Below are 17,851 nucleotides of genomic sequence, written 5' to 3'. Positions count from 1 at the left end.
CAAATAGAGCAGCCCGAGGCTTCATGTTTCTGGGTAGCTGATCGAACCATACACTTTTTGTAGGCCCTGTTAGTAGGCCAACACTGATTCAGTCTGGGGTAGCACAGGGTAACGCTTTATATTTCTCTGGTACTGATACACATAGTGATATGCTTAGGTTCTGATTTTAGAACAAAACATTCTCAATATTGTGTGTTATTATTTTTACTGACTGCAATGAACAGCAGGAATTCAGGGAACACCATGGTCAATTAAAAAAGTTCTGATATTGACATGTTTGGAAAGGATATTTTAAAATAATTAGTAAGCATGTTAGTAGTAGTTTAGCATGGTTAAACTTATTTTAATGCAATTATATTAATATTTTCAACCTACATTTGGCATTTAGGTAGTTTGGATAAACTGAAAAAAATTAAAAACAGCTAAATTTATTTATTTTGATCAGCTACATCACTGGTCCTCCGGGTTTTTTTTTTTTTTTTAATTGCAGTCCGGATGCAAGAGTTTTATCACTGAGTAGAAGTGTGAAATATTTTTCACAGGCGCCCCCTGAGAAACTAATCCCATCTGGATATGACTTAAAATTATCAGAGGACCACGGAGTTTAGCGAAAAAGAGTAGCTAGGTAATTTAGCCTGTAATTTTCAGCACGTCTGAGAGAAACACATACATGGTCCTTCCGGATGGGAATAAAATCACAGAGGACCCCATAAAAGAGAAAAAGAAATCCGGGCGGGATAGGGCTTTATAAAAGTAGTATAACACTAAAAGTGTGTGATAGGTCGAAGTGACCGAACTCCCAGTGGGATTTTTTGTTGGTCATGTTTGCTGATAATGGTCGCTGGAGAGTCTCTGCTCTGCTCACTGCTGTTCCTAAAATAAGAGTTTTACTCAATGCCTGAAAAAACCCGCCCCTTTTTGTCCCTTGTCCAAATTCGCCCTCTCCTTGAGCTGTGTGTGTGTGTGTGTGTGTGTGTGCGTGCGTGTATGTGCATGTGTGTGTTTCAGCCCCAGCGGTTCATGGTAAGAGCAGAAGGCTGCCTCAGTGGGAGAGTGTGTGTGTCAGGGTCTGGACGCTCACTGGAATATAACCACATACATGGACTAAAAACACGTGAATAAGAGAGAGAAGCGCGTTCATATTCACCAGGTAAGCGGCTAAAAAAAGCTAACTTCCCGCTCTGTAAACAATTGGAACTGATGAACTGGTCTGTTTATAAACTGGTTAAATAGAGGCTAACGTAGACTAACGTTAGAAAAGGTCTAACTAAAGCTACCTAAAGTTTTATGAATGGAGTAAGTGTGAAAATGTGGCTTTTGGATGATTTACATGTAGTGAGGGTTGCTGGAGCTACCCTGTGTACTAATGTTATATGTGCAAAAACTTCATAACGTTACTATTTAATTTCTCTTCTCTATTCTACAGTTATTCATATAATTTAGAATACACACTGTATTTTAGAGAAAAGAGAAAAGGAGAAAAGAGTAAGCTTATTGAAAGTAACTTGCCTTTTTAAATACAATTTAAAACCATTAAAAGCTGCCATTCTAGAGGGAAGAATGGGAAGAGGAAGAGATTAGATGCATATAAAAGCCTCTATTTAATACAGTGAAACAGTACACAGAATTCTTACACAAACTGTTAATGGTAAATTACCACTGTGTGTGACTTTCATTAGAAGCAAATTGTAAATTCCACAACAAAACATGAAGCAGGTCTTCTGAGGCATCCCCAGTAAGTGGTATTAGTGTTCATTTACCAGTTACCTGAATGTGCTTTAGTACAGGGCAACTGGTGAACCGACCAAGCGAGTCTTGGGCATCCAAGACTCACTAATGCGATTCACAAAAGCTCCACCTTGAAATATATATGAATTCAGTTTTATGCTGAATGTCTTGGTGCCAGATTCCACAGGACACCTTCAGAGGTTGAAAAGGTTAAGAGTCCATGCCTTGACAGGTCAGAGTTCCTTTGGCGACACAAAAGTGGTCTACACAATTTTAGAAAGTTGTTTTTGCTGTGCAAGAAAAATATGCTAAAAGAATTATCCCATAATAGTGAAATGCGTCACGAGTGCCATGTGTAAAACAAAAATACTATCAAAAATGAGTGGAATTATTTTCATTTAGCATTTCACATCCTATCCAGGATTTCCCAGAATTGTCCTGAATCCCAGAAGTTTTTTAAATAAGCTAGCACTTTTTAGGTTAAGCCATTCAGTTTATTGAACCAAATCATAAAGTTGGAAACATTTTGACTGGCTTAAAATCCTATCATGTACTTTTGAAAAAGTACACAGTTAAGGCTCATTTATACTACTATTTATACTATACCACTGTTTATCTATAATAATGAACACACACATGTTGTAATTGTCACTACATGCATACATCTATGCATCCTTTACATTGGCATACATAGGCAGTACATAGGCAGAGTCAAATATTTATAACAACCACCAGGGCAAAGTGGAGATTGTTTATTAACATCATAATACTATTTTAATAGACTGCTCCTTATCAAGTTTGTATTCATAAGCTTTCAAAAATGTGTACAAATAAGGACAAAATGAATGCAGAATATGGACAAAAGGCTCTGTCAGTATCCATATCTGTGTTTAATGATATATTAAGGAATAAGGCAGCACCAGAGCCACAAGACTAGATTCTGTATCTGAGCTGACATCTGTTTATGTATTATGGCATAATTACCCATCCATGGAATATAGTAAACAATCAAGCCAATGATTGAGAGTCCAGGAACTTAATTTTATACTCAAATGGATAATCGTATTTGTAGATATTGTGGTAGATATTGTAGAACTACTGAACTATTCTGTTCTATGTACTTATTAAATTAATGTTGGCTTGGTTCACAGTCAGTATTTGAAAACTAAACATTTTGAATGGAGATTTTCTAATCTAATAATCTAGTCTAATAATCTAGGTTTAGGAATAATCCCTGTCTAAGAAACTGACAATATATATCAAAATGTTTGTGGACACATGAATTCAGCTACTTTTAGTTGCACCTGTTTGTAACACAGATATGCAAATACACACACATAGCTTATCTTGTCCTTGTAGTACTGCCCATAGTTAAACATGAAGCTATTGGCACCATGCCTAATAAATAGACTAGATGGAAATATAAAGACCATATCATTGCGCTGTGAAAGTTTGTTCTCTAGAATTAAGTACTTTTTTAAAGTTAGGGGTGAGGTTTGGTGGTGATCAATCAATGTTCTGACTTCACCAAGAGAATATCAAAGTATCCTAAAAAACAAACTCTGATCTACAAAACAATCTCTGAATAAGGAGAAAAGAGAACAAAAAGGACTTGAATGGTTGAACAGACTAAATCACTGCCAGTTCCAAATTTGAATGCTGCTGCTAGTCAAAAGCAGCCAGAGTCTGAGCAAGCACAGCTGGTCATGCTCTCGCTGGATGGGTAGACTCCTAGTGTTATGTTGGTCAGCACAGGAATCTGTTAGCTGATGTATCAGAGCTGGGTTGCTGTGCTTTCCTTTTCTACTTCAGCGGCAGTTCAAAAAAGGCTGTGACTGGCTTCACATGTATCAGAGGAGGTTTTAACCTGCCTTCACCCTTTTAGTGTTGGGGCATTACTAGTAATTGAGGGGAGTTCTCATGAGAGAGTCTTCCAAAATTGTGAAGAAAAGGGGAATGAAGTATGATTAAATTATTAACATGGATATATAAGGGTAATTTTGCAGAAGAATCAATAATATAAGTGATACAGTTGTGAGTCTAAGAACCAGTAGTGGGACTAGCTTTTCACAGGTAATAAAAGAATTACTGATGAAATATGAACATGTGCTTATTATCTTGTTTTATTTATGATAAGTTATTTATGATATCAGATATCTGATCATGACAAAAAAAAAATCATGAGGTGGTTAACGAGTGAATTTGCATATTTCATCCCACACAGCAATTAGATTTCAGTCTGACTAACTGGAGACATATTTGACTACCTAATATCTTATCAGGGCACAAACAGTGGCATAGTATAAGCCCTCGTTTTTTCATTAATTTTGAAGGAAACATGGGAAATACCATAGTTTCCATCTATAGTGTTATAGATTTGTGTATATTAGGTGTATATTCATTTCTGTAGATTCTGTAGAAGCAAAAACGTGCATATTAAAGGTGTGCAAAGGTTATTCTAACAGTACTCTGTAGTATATGTGCAGACTGAGTAGCAAAGTTCACAGTGTGCAAACCATCCCAGACGTACATGATACCACCATGCATGCCTCTGCTACATTCCTCACATGAGGTGTCATTGACTAGTAGCCAAATAGCTTTGACGTTGAAGTACACAATATAGACAAAAGTATTGAAACACCTACTCATTTATTGTTTTCTTCTGAAGTTAAGGGAATTGAAAAAGTATTTCCTGCTTTGTTGGGTAAATTTAATTGAATTTAGTAACGATAGCATTACTGAGGTCAGGATGTTGGATGATTAACATCCCACCTCATCTCCAACTCTACAGCCCACCAAAGACAACATAGTTTCACTGCTCCACAGCTCAATTCTGGGGGCGTTATTATACCCCTCTAGCCCACTCATGGCATTAGGCATGGGGTTAATAGGTTCACAGTTATCTGCTCAAGAGATCCTTATTCTAGTGGCAGTACTCCTCCACAGTGACTAGTCAACCTGTGGAAGAGTGCCTTTGCACATCTGTGTTGACAATGAGTGCAACTTAAATAAAATAGATAAATGTCTTGGTTAAAGGTTGTTCACAAATATTAAGACACAAATATAGTGAATTTAAAAAGGAGTAGATTGGATCAGATTGGCCAACTAGTCAGGCTAAACGTGTGTTATTAGACAAAAGGACTTAAAGACAATGTTTTGTAAACTTGGATTTTAGTTTTAGGTGTCGTTTGTGTTGTTAGAAATTCTTGGCTCGGTTGTAGAGGCCTGTTGATGCTATTCAGATTAAGCAGTCACCCTGAGTGGGAAGGGGACACTCAGCTAAGGTCACTGGATGAAGATAAATGTGTTGTTATCTTGTATGTTTGTTCACCTGGTTAACTCAGTTAAAGAGTACAGGGAAGTTTGGAGGAGGGAGTTTGGCAGGAACAATTAGGTGGAACTGTTGGAGAAAAGAGTCTTGAAAAAGAGAGCAGGATTTAAGACTATGACTTGGAACACACCAGGAACTAGGGCTTTTTGTATTTTCTTATATTGTCAAACATAACAGTCCAACTAATGCGCTTAGCATATACGGGCATGCCAAATATCTTGGGACACAAACTAGTAATGAATGAAAGTAAAAGAATTAGACTAAAGAACACTGCACTGACTAAGTCGCTGGTCTGTTCGCATGGACAGTTCAAGCCAGATGCCGCTGGTCATGATCATTACCACCCACTGCTGTGCTGTCCACTGTGGGTGGTAATGCCTTAGTTAAGCTTTGATCATTTATTTTGCACTTTTATGAGCCTACTGCCCCATGTTAAACATCGCTCATGTGTAGAGTCTGGAGGTATATTAATTAATTTGATTAAAAAATAGCTTGCACATAATTTTAAATGGTGCTGTCTGTTAGAAATAAAATCTTAATTGTAATAGTATTGCTTATCTATTTGAAGAATATTAAGATTACTTTTTTATTGCCCAGCCTTACTCACAATTTACAGAGATATGAGCATTCCCAAGCCATTCCTTGAGGTAACCTTTCATGATAAATTTATAAATTACTTAACATGAATTTTGTCCGTATATTTGTGTTGGTTGTCTTGTCTATATTTCACTACTGTGTGAATTGTTCTACCAATTTTGAATTGTACCTAAAAATGAATCAATCAAAACTTTTTTGAAAAATCAAATTGTGAAATTAGAGATTTTAAACTCAGGAACCTGTTATAGGCTAGATTAGGTTTAGAGCCCACTTAGAGCAAATGTATATCTGTATCTATACATCGGACAGGCTGATGTTGGTCGGCGGAGAGAACATGGAGCATGGAGAAGAACCCAAATGTGTTTCCAATCTCGGACGGGGATGCTCTTCAGTGGAGGGAGTCCAGTGATATTGTTCCCAGGAATGTGTTCACACACACGGGTCCCATTATTCTGCGGTTTCAGAGGTTTACATGCACATCTCCTTTATGGCAGCACTTCTCCTTCTGCTTTCCAGATCCCAGCCGTGATTGCTCTGTTTGTATGTTTTGTGTTGCATCAGGACAAGGTTTATGCTGTGTTTGCTTCAGCAGGCCTGTGTCTAATCTGGCCACTTGATGTGGTTTCAGGAGCATTACGCTCAAATGTCATGTAGCATCTGTGACCTCCACAGCAATGCTAATTGACAGTATGCTGAGCAGAAACTACTTAAATACGTCTCTTTTACTTTGTTTATGAAAGACATGGATTAGGTCCCTGGTGACAATTTCAAGTGAAGGCCAACTGGTAGTGCTGGTAGTGGGTATCAAATGGATTGGGCTGCTCTTTGATGCTCAAAGTGGCTGAAAAGCTAGTGATCCATGAGAGAACATACCCTATACTAGTGCACCAATAGCTAACCTGGTTTACCTAGGGTATGTCATCTTTTTTTTGGTATTTCTTATTTGTGTAGGGTTGTCCAGGGTTATTCATTAATTTCACATCATCAGTGTTTTCTTCTCTCTTCTTTACAGCTTTAAATCAATTCTATTGATCTACATGAAATTGAATCTACATCAACCATTGGTCTAAATACGACCTGCCACAGAGGATTGACCATAGCCTAAAAATGCCTAAACACTTGCGTCAGTACACATACACACCCATTAGTTTGACTTTATCTAGTTAGTTTAACTACATCCGCATAAAAATCATGTCATGTAAAGGTAGTATACGTGGAAAAGGGCAGTCTTGGTTAATCAGTAAATATTTTTGTATTAACAGTTATTAGATTATTAGTATAGTTGTATGATTTTAGAGATATTAAACTCCCTCCTACCCTCACACACACACAGCCTCAGTTTTACAACCAAGGTGTGTGTCTTCTCAATGTCAATCTTGTAGTTAATAAAAAAAATCTATCTAATCTGTCTAAGGGACTGTGGTTCTCTTTTTTAGTTTTGCACAAATTATACAAGTCATACCAACAACCAATAACATCGTAAAAATTGTATGACTAAATCCTCACACACTTTTCTCAAACCCTGCTGTTGTTAAGCAATTTCAAATAGACCTACTTATGCTGTTCTGTTCAGTGTTCTGTTCACTGTTCCCTATAAATATTGGTACTTGTTAAGTTTTTAACTATGCTACATACATTTGTGCATGTTAACAGCACACAGCAGTGTGACACAGTGTTAAAAAGTTTGAGATTACTTAACAACCCAGTGTGATGTTATGAAAGCATGTGGTGATTTAGAGAGGCAAGGATGCAGCTACTACAAACTCCAATTATCTTTGGACTTTAATACTAAAGAAGGTAGTTTCATGTACCAAACACGTCTTACTTGATTAAATACATGTGGGATGAATCAAGGACAATTATGTAAATAATTTTATACTTCTGTGAAGCAACATGAAGAGAGTGATAATGACATTAACAATGATCTTTCTCCTCAGGGACACTGACTGTCAGACCAGCCACACCAGCCACCCACGCAGCCAAAAGCCAAACAGACTGAGGGAGGCCGAGGGGATTGAAAAGAGGGACGAGAGGAGATGGGCGATTAGCCACTAATCCAAGACAAGACCAATCCTTAAGGAGTCAATCTTTTTGCCCCTTGAGACAGACTGTCGTGAAGATTACCGCATTTACTTATTATTGCCTTTAAAATCCTTCTTTCTTCATTTTTTTTTTGGCCGGAGTCGCCTGGATTTGTGGGACTTTAAGCATGGAGAAGGGGAGCCCATGGCCAGGACACAGTGTGTTAATGCAGGGATAAATTAGTGAGCCTTTGTGGGGTGCCCTGGACTCCCCCCACTAAAAGAGCACACCACAGCGGGACACTGAGTAAACTGGGATTAAAGCAGTGCACAGTCCGGCTAATTAGTCACGGGAGCTGTGTCTTTATTTTACCAGGATAAAGCAAAGTACTTCAAATGATGTTATGCTCATGATTCAGAGGGCTTTGGGTTTCCACGCTTCGCTGCTTGGTCAGAAAGCGGGCTTGTGGGTGGATGTCACAAGAGGTTTTGTAGGGAGACGCCAGCACAAGACTCTTTATCAACACAGTCTAGAATTGCACAGTTAGTGTTCTGCAAACAGAGGACTTGTTGAAGTGCTGTGGGCTAAATAGAACATCATAGCTGAGCTCTTCACCATATGAGGGCATGAGACCTACTGCCATGTGCCAATAGCACAACTTTAAAGCTCCTCTTTAAAAGAAGAGACGGATAAAATAAAAGGGCCAGGATCTGGAATGCGGGCAAGGCCAAATTAATAGGCCATTTAAAAGCTGATGTAGTCCTGTTGGAGCGGCGTAATAACTCATTAATGAAGTCGAACTAACATGTGTGGGAGGCCAGTCTTGGCAGAAAGCTCGTAAAACACGCAGGCCTGTAAATGTGCTCTACTTTGTCAAAATGTTTAAGGAGCAATGGCCATTATACATTCCAGCTTGAAATAACAGCAAAAGAAAACAGCAGCAGGGCATTGTCGAAGACTTTTATTTTTCTTTAAAAGAAGTTGGTGAAGCGAGTCTTTATCTGATACCACTCAGTATCTTGGGTGCTTTTGGCTGTATATAAGCCCATATTTTGAATAAGCTTTAGGCTGCTCTTTGTAAAGAGCTTGGCCTTTTCCAGTTTCTCAGGCTCACTCACAGATTGAGAAACTCCACTTAAGGGGTAGGAGGCTTATTTGCAGCAAGATATATTGCTAATAAATGACCAAGATACTATTTGTTACTTGCCAAAAACAAATACTCCCCCCCTTTTTGATTTAGGGTCCATGACCACGAAGCCATTTGGAATTTGGACACTCGAAGAGCAATGGACTTTAGCCTGGGGAATTTGGCATAGAACATAACCTAGTTTTCCAAAGCCTAGAATCAGCAGGATAACTAACTGTGCAGCAGAAACGTCCCCATTATTTTTGTATCTCAGCACTACCCACTCATACCGCATGCACCACGTCACTTTCTTTTTTTGCACAAAAAGAAGCTTGCATATATTTTCTTAACATTTGATCTTCCTCAACACGCAGCGGTGGACGCTCTCAGATTCAAATAGAAGGAGTTTCATGGTTCCAGTTCTGAACCACAAAAGATATCTGCAGCTGGAGCTGGATTTATTTCTGAGCTTGTGTTTTCTGAGCCAGAAACCCCAAAACAACTGCGCGTCCCAGCATCTCTGACCACATACTCGACCAAGGTTTCCAGGATTGGGGACATGCATATTTTCAACTCGCATCCATCTCAACTGGAGCATTTTGGACATGGACAAGAACCGGCAACGAAATGCGTACTTTCTCATGGAAAAAGCCTTTCTGAGAAACATCTCTCTCAGCTGCAGTTTTTTCAGTTTTGCTCTGAGGAGCCCTGAGCCAGGCATAGTTTTGCATGAATGGTAATGTGTGGATCATTTCCTGTCTACATTAGGCCAGATTCTTTTCACTGCATAGGAGAAATCCTGAACTGCTGGATTTTTACTGGAATAGCAGAACGTCCAGCTCAAAGTATTTTGAGTGTTTTTGTTTGTTTGTTTGTTTCGTGTGGGTAATTCTCATTGTCAGCCCAGGAAAACGCTGCAGTCATGAACTTGGGCAAGCTGTCAGGACTAAAGGGCCTGGTGTCCCACTCATCAGGCAAGCGCCGCTTTAAGGGTGATTTGACCCCGGAGATGATCAGCCCACCGCTGGGTGACTTCCGCCACACCATGCACGTGGGCAGAGGGGGCGATGTTTTCGGAGACACATCATTCCTTAGCAACCACGGAGGAGCAGGGAATGCTGGAGATGGAGACTCCATCACTGCCTCAGAGAAAAGTGAAGGCTTCTTTTCTCGAACCCTGCGCCATGTCCGCAAAACCCCAGAGAGGCCACGGGGAAGCACCAAAGACCTTTCTCCCCCACCTCCACCCATTTCCCCCATCATAAAGAACGCAATATCTCTCCCTCGTCTGGATGTGGACACGCCCAACGGCTGCCCTGTTAAAGTGCTGTTCCCCAGCACGCCCAAATCACCCGAAGACTCTACATACTCCTATGGTAAGACCTGTACCACTCCACCCAGCTCCTTTTACCACTTAAAAACATTCAACATTCGGGTAATACTAGCATACATACCTACTACCTCACTGCATACTGTTACTGACATTATATGAGATGATATTTCTCAAAAACAGATAGGTGCCTTACTTTAAACATACCTTTATCTGTTTTTACAGTTGCATATGCAGTGGTATACAGATGGTATATCTAAGAATAAGCAAACATTAAGACAAGACAGAATATGCATCAAGTAGATTTTACCCCACACTACCAATTTAATTTATTTTGGTTGGAAAGCATTCTGAATAGATGGAACTCAGTCAGAATCATTCTGTTTTTGACTAGACATATAATGCAGTACTTGTAATATGTGTAATATGTCAGTGCTCCAATCTGGAGTCGTTATCTAGGGCTGTTTCTTGTAAGCTTTTAAAACTTTCAATCAGTAATTAATAAAGACCTTGAAGCACCACAGTGGACATTCTCTCCCACTCACACTCCCTTTACCTCATTACAAGATAAGAGAAATCCAGACGCTACAAATCACAGTGTCTGAATTCCAGTCTTACTCATATAAACCCCAGCCAAGCCTCGCTGTCTGCTCTAACCCGCTTCTCTCTCACACACAGACGTACACACACATGCCAGACAGTTATGGATGGATGTATATATAAGACCAGACACTTTCTCCACATGTTAGGAGGCGTAGAGTTACTGTGAGCTGCCAGAATGCAGCTTTCTAAAAAACCTCACTGAAAATGATTTAGTCTTAATTCTCACTCCCACACTCTGTGCCATTCATCCTCTGGAGCTCAGTGGGATTGAACTTGCTGAGTCATCTTGTCTGAGTTAGATGTTTTTTTTCAGAGTGGTGTATGGCAGTGTGTTGGAATGGCACAGAAGCAGGCAGAGGCAGATTTATTCAGCAGACTAACTGACAGATGCTACTGATAAATAGTGTCACAGATGTAAAGGTTAAAAGTTTTATCATGAAACTGTTACCATTCATTTTATCCAGACACAGACCAAATTTACTTGAAGCAAACAGCATGAAAACATTTTCACTTTAGCACATGAATGACTTAATAACCAGTATATAAATATAAACTTGATTTACTTTAGGGAGTACAAAATATGTGCCCCTGTTTTACTGGCCATTAGCAGCTCACTGAGGTCAGATACTGTAACATGGCAGGAAAGTTGTCCTGAGCCTCTTAGTCTTCAATGCCACCTGCTGGTGAAAGGGTCATAACATTGTAAATAGGGTTGAACATTGAAGTTGTTGGATAATAAACACAGCTCTGGAAAAAAATAAGAGACCACTTTAGTTTCTGAATCAGTTTATCTGATTTTGCTATTTATAGGTATATGTTGTTTTAAAAATGTTGTTTTATTCTATAAACTATGGAAAACATTTCTCACAAATACCAAATAGAAATATCGTCATTTAGAGCATTTATTTGGAGAAAATGAAAAATGGCTCAAATATAAAAAGATGCAGAGCTTTCAGACCTCAAATAATGCACAGAAAACAAGTTCATATTCATAAAGTTTCAAGAGTTCAGAAATTAATATTTGGTGGAATAACCCTGGTTTTTAATCACAGTTTTATGTATCTTGGCATGTTCTCCTCCACCAGTCTTACACACTGCCACTCCTGGTGCAAAGATTCAAGCAGTTTAGCTTGGTTTGATGGCTTATGATCATCCAGCTTCCTCTTGATTATGTTTCAGGGGTTTTCAATTTGGTAAAATCAAAGAAACTCATCATTTTTAGGTGGTCTCTTATTTCTTCCAAAGCTGTATAAAAAGCAGGAAGGGAGCAGAATAACTGTTCAGCAGCTCACTTATCATTGTCAATTTTCCACTTGAGACACTTCATATAATTTTTATACTAGGCAATCCCATCAGAGTGAAGAATGGGTTTGCTTGATATTAAACCAGGGGGGGGGGGGGGGGGGGGCTACTAAATCTAATAAACTGGTTGGTTTTAGATTGGTTGCATATGAAAACAATTAGTGTACAGAGTACACTAGATGGAGTGTCTTACAAAATTAAATTATCATTAAAAAAGTATTGGTACACCTACTTATTTATCCTTCTTTAAAATCTAGAGCATCAAAAAAACTTGCTGAAGTTTTGCTGAGGTAACTGTCTCTACTGTCCAGAAAATGGTAATAGTTTTCTACTAGATTTTGCAGCATTGCTGGTTGCATTCAGCAACAGAATACCCCAACAAATAATCTCAAAACTGAGTTTATTTTACTGCTCCATAGCTCAGTGTTGGGGCTTCATACCCCTCTAGCCCATGCCAGACATTAAGCATGGTGCCTAATGTTTTTTCTGTCCAAGTGTTTTGAAACCTATTTCACTGGCAATACTCCTATATAGACACTTAACACGGTGTATAAGTGCATTTGCACCTTTGTGTCAGCAATGGGTGTAACTTACAGTAGCTTAATGCATTCATTACCAGGTGTGTCCATTTAGTGTTCATATATCAATAGTTACTTCTTTACTATGTAGCAGCTTATCTATTAAACTCTTATGCAGTCACTTTACATGAAGTATGACTATCTAAACATAAAAAAATATAAAAAAAATACTGTACATAACTGTGGAATCATTTTAGTTATTTTCTAGGCCAGCATAACTCGTCATGTACCATGTAATTTTAAATATTATCAACTATAAATTAGATTTTTATATTTTCCTCACAATTTCAAGTATTTTTGTAACAGAAATAATATAACAGTATAACAAAAATTCTTATGTATATATTGAATGTTATTGCTGTTCTCCATCTCTCTGCAGGTTTGGAGTCTGGTTTTGTCACGCTGCCCCGGTTGTCCCGCACTGAACGTTCAACGCAGGGCAGCTCCCCCACTGGCTGTTCTGCCCAGATCCACCGTGGCTCCATCACTGACAACAACGCCATCCCGTCCTTCTCCTGCCCAGATACCCTCGGCCGCTCTGACTCCATCTCCTCCTTCACTGTGGATCTCGGTCCCTCCCTCATGTCTGAGGTTTTTGGCATGATTGACAGCCCCACTGACCAACAGGAAGTCACTGAAGTCTCTGAGGTTGAGCACGAGCCCAAGGCTCTGTTTGGGTTGTCCAATGGCAAAGCTGGAATTGACCTGGATGCTAAAACGTCACTGGTGGATTCCCTTTTGAGGGAGGATTCTGAGGGCCGGAGCCGCTTGTATGGTGTAGAATGGGGGCGTGGGGACGTAATGAACAGAGAAACCCCGAAAAGGCCTACAGGTGTGCCTGGTGACCTGGTGCAATCTTACACTGCAGGAGAACACGGCATGGAGGCTGAGAGATTTCAGAAGGCTGCAGATGTGCTGGCACGTCACTACGGCAGCGGGACTCGCAAGAACATTGACATTAGCTGCTCTCAAAAGAGAGGGAATTACACTTACCTGGATGAAGAGGAAGAGATCAAAGTCTAGCCTAAAGAAAGGATGCTCTTGAGATTATCAAAAATATTTTTAAATGATTTAATTTCATGGTATTAAGACATTAAGATATTTTAAGGATTTAAAAGGATTACAAAACTTAATATGGATACCGAGTGTCTTTTCAGTGTGAATGTGTTTAAAATGCAAAATACATTTTCATGGCACTCTCTTCAAAATAAAAAATAAAATAAATAATAAAAAGGAGGACCCTAGGATTTGACAGAAAAGGAAAAAGACTGTTTTATCATGGCTGTGGATATTATTGAATTTAAAGAGTCAGGCAGTGGCTTAGTGTTTTGTCTAAGGGAGGCATCACACCACACAGTTGAAGTTGTAACACTTGAAGTGTTAATTTAACACTGAGAGTGTTGGTTTAGCTCCCAGTGATGCTGAATTGGCAGCAGTTGGAAAATAAGTGGTGGTTGACTTCACATGTTTTGGAGGAGGCATGTGTTAATCTTTACCCTCATAGTGTTAGGGACATTAGTAATAATAGAGGAAGTTTATATTAATGAGGATTTGGCTTTCCAAATTGGGAAGGAAATGGGTTAAATTTAGCATTTACCACTGACAAATTTACTGTAGACTTCCTAATGTTAGATTCTGATACTGCAACCTTGAGTGTCTGCTGATGCTGATATCAAATCAACAGCTTGTTTTTTCTCTTCAACTAAGCTGTTAACAACGTATTTGTCTGAATGCACTTTGCCTGTGCTCAAGCTGTGAACAAAATATTCTACTTCCTTATTAAGTCTAGAATACTGGCAAGCAGACTTAAACACGTGTAGGGTTGGGTTATAGGATTAAAATGACTATGTTTTTCCTCCGATATTCGATTCAGTAATTCTGGACATCATTACGACAATGCTGATGCTATTATCAGATTGATACAATCCTAGTTTTATCCACAGCCATGATACAATACAACATTTTTCATTTTAAAAACAGAAACTTAAAAATTCCTTTTTGTACTTAAGTTGGACTGAGAGCAACAGACATGTAGCTGGAAATGTGTGGTGAATGAGGCATGTATGGAGTCATTGAGTCAGGTGTGGATGGTGCTTTAAAGGGAACAATGAGAGTTGAAAGAATGTAGAATAGATGTTGAAGAATATGATGAATCTTTTTTATTTTTAGTTTGGACATGTTGTATGATAATACTTGTTGAAGTGATTGAGTAAGTGATAGAAAGTCTTTTTCTCCTAATTATAAACATTAGTTATATTCAATAGCCAGATCCCAAAGCCAAACATGAGTGCCTCCTGCCAGAGATACATTCTATACACTTTTATGTGCCAGGTTATATATATACATTATTTTTTTCTTTCTTTTTAAGAGCTAAGCTTCTTATAGTTCTGTTTTTTTTAGCATTTAGCACAATTTATTAAACCAAACTGCATTGTTTTTCTTTTCAAAAGGTATGTTTAAAAATAACCTAAACAATATGAACTATTCCAGAACTTATGGTATACTCTTAATTTTTGCGCCAGTACTCTTGGTGCATTTGAATGGTTTATTACACATGTATTATGCTTCATGTAAACTTTGATTAAGCCTTATTCCAAACAAATATAATGGGAAAGCAGTTTTATTAATCAAATTATGCTGTGAGCTGTGATTTCTGGGCAAATCAACAGGGCAAAAACATTTTTTATGGTTCTGGAAATTCTGTTTCTCATTTAGTTTATTAGGCAATAAATATTTGTGTCCACAAATAACCAACAAAATCATAAAACACTCAAGTTTTGTCATAAGAAGGTCTTTTTACAATATTTGTTTGACACACCAAAGTTTTAGATTATAACAGCTTATATGATGTTTATATAAATTTATTTTTTTTTACTATGACAGAGGAGTTGACTTCTCGATGATGTCATCTATACTGTATATACACGAATGTGCTCTTTTTGCACAGGAACTACACACAGACCTAATGTATTCTTATAAAAATATCAACTGTTTCTAATAAAAAAATAAAGACAACAGTAAAAAATGACTGAAATCACTATTTACATTAATGATTATAATTACTATTCTGCTGTACTACAGCTAAAAAAAATCCTTGAATCGGTGAAGTTGTACAGAGAACCTGCAAAGCTGAAACTAAATGAGGTGAGTTTGCACTTTGTATTATATATGCTCCATGTAGAGGCCATTGCTATGGAACTGGGCCTCATTAAGCTAAAAGACACACTGAATACCCATACTGTCCAGCAAGTGTAATGTATAAATAAAAGTGCAGTTCATGTAAGTTTAATTACAATTCAGCTGCTCAAAGTAATCAACAGAAACTCTGCAATGCTGGTCCTCCAAACAGTCACCTCCAGCCAAGGCTGTCAATAGACTTCTTATGATAAAAGTAGAATAATGTTTTAAAACTGATTTCTGGGGGGAAATAAAAATGTGCACAGGGAAATCTAACTGTTAAAATAGAGATGGAAAGACAGTTTAGAAGCGAAAAATAAGATGCAAATGAGCTGTTTTTTTTTCTTTAAAACATAAGGTGGATATGCAGACATCATACTGCAGCCAGCCAGCAGACATGCTAAAACTGTGGTTGCTTCTCTTTTGAGACGTTATGATGTCACTTTTTCCACAGTCATTGGAGGTAACCAAATGTGTTTTACAAACTGAAGGTGCCAGTAGGTCAGTTTTAAAAGTAAACTCAATTTAAAGACATTTTTGGCTGGACTAATACTTTTTTGATCTGTAGATCAGCCCCAAGGTATGCATTTTTCCCCTCAGTACATGAGACTCCCTTCAAATCTATCTTGAAAGCCATCAGTTTGACTTCAGGGGTAAGAATCTAAAAAAAAACTCTTGAAACTAGCTAACTAATGTTAGCTTAGCTTCCCCTGATATCAGTAGGTGCTCGTAGTAAATTACAATATAAATAACAATACTTCAGTAATTATATGTTGAGCACTGTACTTAGGTATTTCAAAAGAGAATTTAAAATAGGCAACAATATAAAATGTAGACCTTCAGAGTAGCAAGTACAAATCAGGCCCAAGAGATTTTTCACTTTTACTCTTGACAACCAGTAAAGTTATCTTTGGTCTTTGATGGATGCTACCTCCACTAGTCACCATGTTACATTTGATTTGCTTGAAAAAAAAAAATACTGTCTCAGGTAATGATGTTTAAATAATGTTACGTCATTATTACAGTTTCTCTTTTTAAAGGAACAAGACTTAGTAGCTGTAATGCTAAGTAATGCTAACTTTAATGCAAACTGCAAGCGTGACAGTCTGTCCTGAGTCCAGGTTTTGAAAGTGAACATTTTCTATTTAAAAAATACTAAACGCCACACTTTCTTTAGACAACTACATTCACATTACTTACGTGGCAGATAAATATTAGGGGATGGCTGAGGGGAAGTCAATCAAAAAGTGAAGTGAAACTGGGGCCAGAAAACCAGTCTCCTTTTCACACCTGCAGTGTCAGGTCATACAGAGGCTGCGTTGACTAACTGATTGTAGTTAAAGTCATTAGTTAGAATTCTAAGCCAAGAAAGCCAACAAATAGTAGAGTAGAAACTGAAATTCTGTCAGAATGGTTAAGATGTAAGTGGGACTGAGTGTTATGCTAACACAAAATGCTAGTAGACACAAATATAAAACCAAAATTATGTTGTAAAACCCCAGGTCTAAAAGTGATTCTGGCTCTGCAGATCTGCAGACGAATGCACCCAGACTTACTGGGCCGAGGATGAGAGCTGCTTGGGCAGTTGCTGAGGCGGCAGTGGAGGAGGGACATTGGGTCTTCTGCCAGGGGCCTTTCTCTGCGGACCTCCTTCAGGCAGTGAAGCTGGAGGGGCAGGCGGAGCTTGGGCCTTGGCTGCAGGCTGTGCTTGTGCTTCGGGAACTGTGGGCAGGGCTGACGGAAAGCTTCTTGGCACTGGTGTCGGAGGAATTCCAGCTTGACTCAAGGAAGCAACAGGGGCTTTGGGTTTGATAAAGCTTATGGACACAGCTTCTTTATTTGGCCTGGCCTGAATAAAAGATCTCCTTGCTGTAAAATATCAGAAGAAAGAATAATTAAGTATCAGTAGAGGAAAACGTCATGGATTCTTATTGCACTGTCTTTGTGTCACTGCAGTGAATTCCTAAACTGGTCTTGGAACAACGCTATCTCAGATTTGTCCTGTGTTGGGAGTGTGTGCATTAAGAGCAGAGAAAACATGATTTAAAGATAAAAGG

General features: G+C 38.5%; 2 protein-coding genes across 2 annotated transcripts in view; one reads left to right on the top strand and one right to left on the bottom strand.

The window, feature by feature from the left end:
* Positions 1-980: 980 nt before the first annotated feature.
* Positions 981-15,645, top strand: cdc42ep1a (CDC42 effector protein (Rho GTPase binding) 1a). Its single transcript, XM_007251265.4, has 3 exons — positions 981-1,150; positions 7,594-10,180; positions 12,997-15,645. The coding sequence occupies exons 2-3, from the start codon at positions 9,727-9,729 to the stop codon at positions 13,638-13,640; spliced, it is 1,098 nt and encodes a 365-aa protein (XP_007251327.3). The 5' UTR covers positions 981-1,150; positions 7,594-9,726; the 3' UTR covers positions 13,641-15,645.
* sh3bp1 (SH3-domain binding protein 1) overlaps positions 15,393-17,851 on the bottom strand; it is a 22,722-nt gene continuing 20,263 nt past the window's right edge. Inside the window, exon 18 of the mRNA XM_007251266.4 lies at positions 15,393-17,663. Coding sequence (XP_007251328.3) covers positions 17,347-17,663 — 317 coding nt within the window. The 3' untranslated portion in view covers positions 15,393-17,346. The remainder of the gene's footprint in view (positions 17,664-17,851) is intronic.

The sequence above is a fragment of the Astyanax mexicanus genome, chromosome 15 (assembly GCF_023375975.1).
Source record: "Astyanax mexicanus isolate ESR-SI-001 chromosome 15, AstMex3_surface, whole genome shotgun sequence".
NCBI classification, from domain to species: Eukaryota; Metazoa; Chordata; class Actinopteri; order Characiformes; family Acestrorhamphidae; genus Astyanax; species Astyanax mexicanus.
This window is presented reverse-complemented; position numbering and strand designations above follow the sequence as displayed.

Bases quoted from the DNA above. Each gene is read 5' to 3' on its own strand.
- cdc42ep1a (XM_007251265.4), top strand. From the start codon at position 9,727: ATGAACTTGGGCAAGCTGTCAGGACTAAAGGGCCTGGTGTCCCACTCA. The intron at 10,181-12,996 runs GTAAGACCTGTA...ATCTCTCTGCAG, and splicing joins AGACTCTACATACTCCTATG to GTTTGGAGTCTGGTTTTGTC.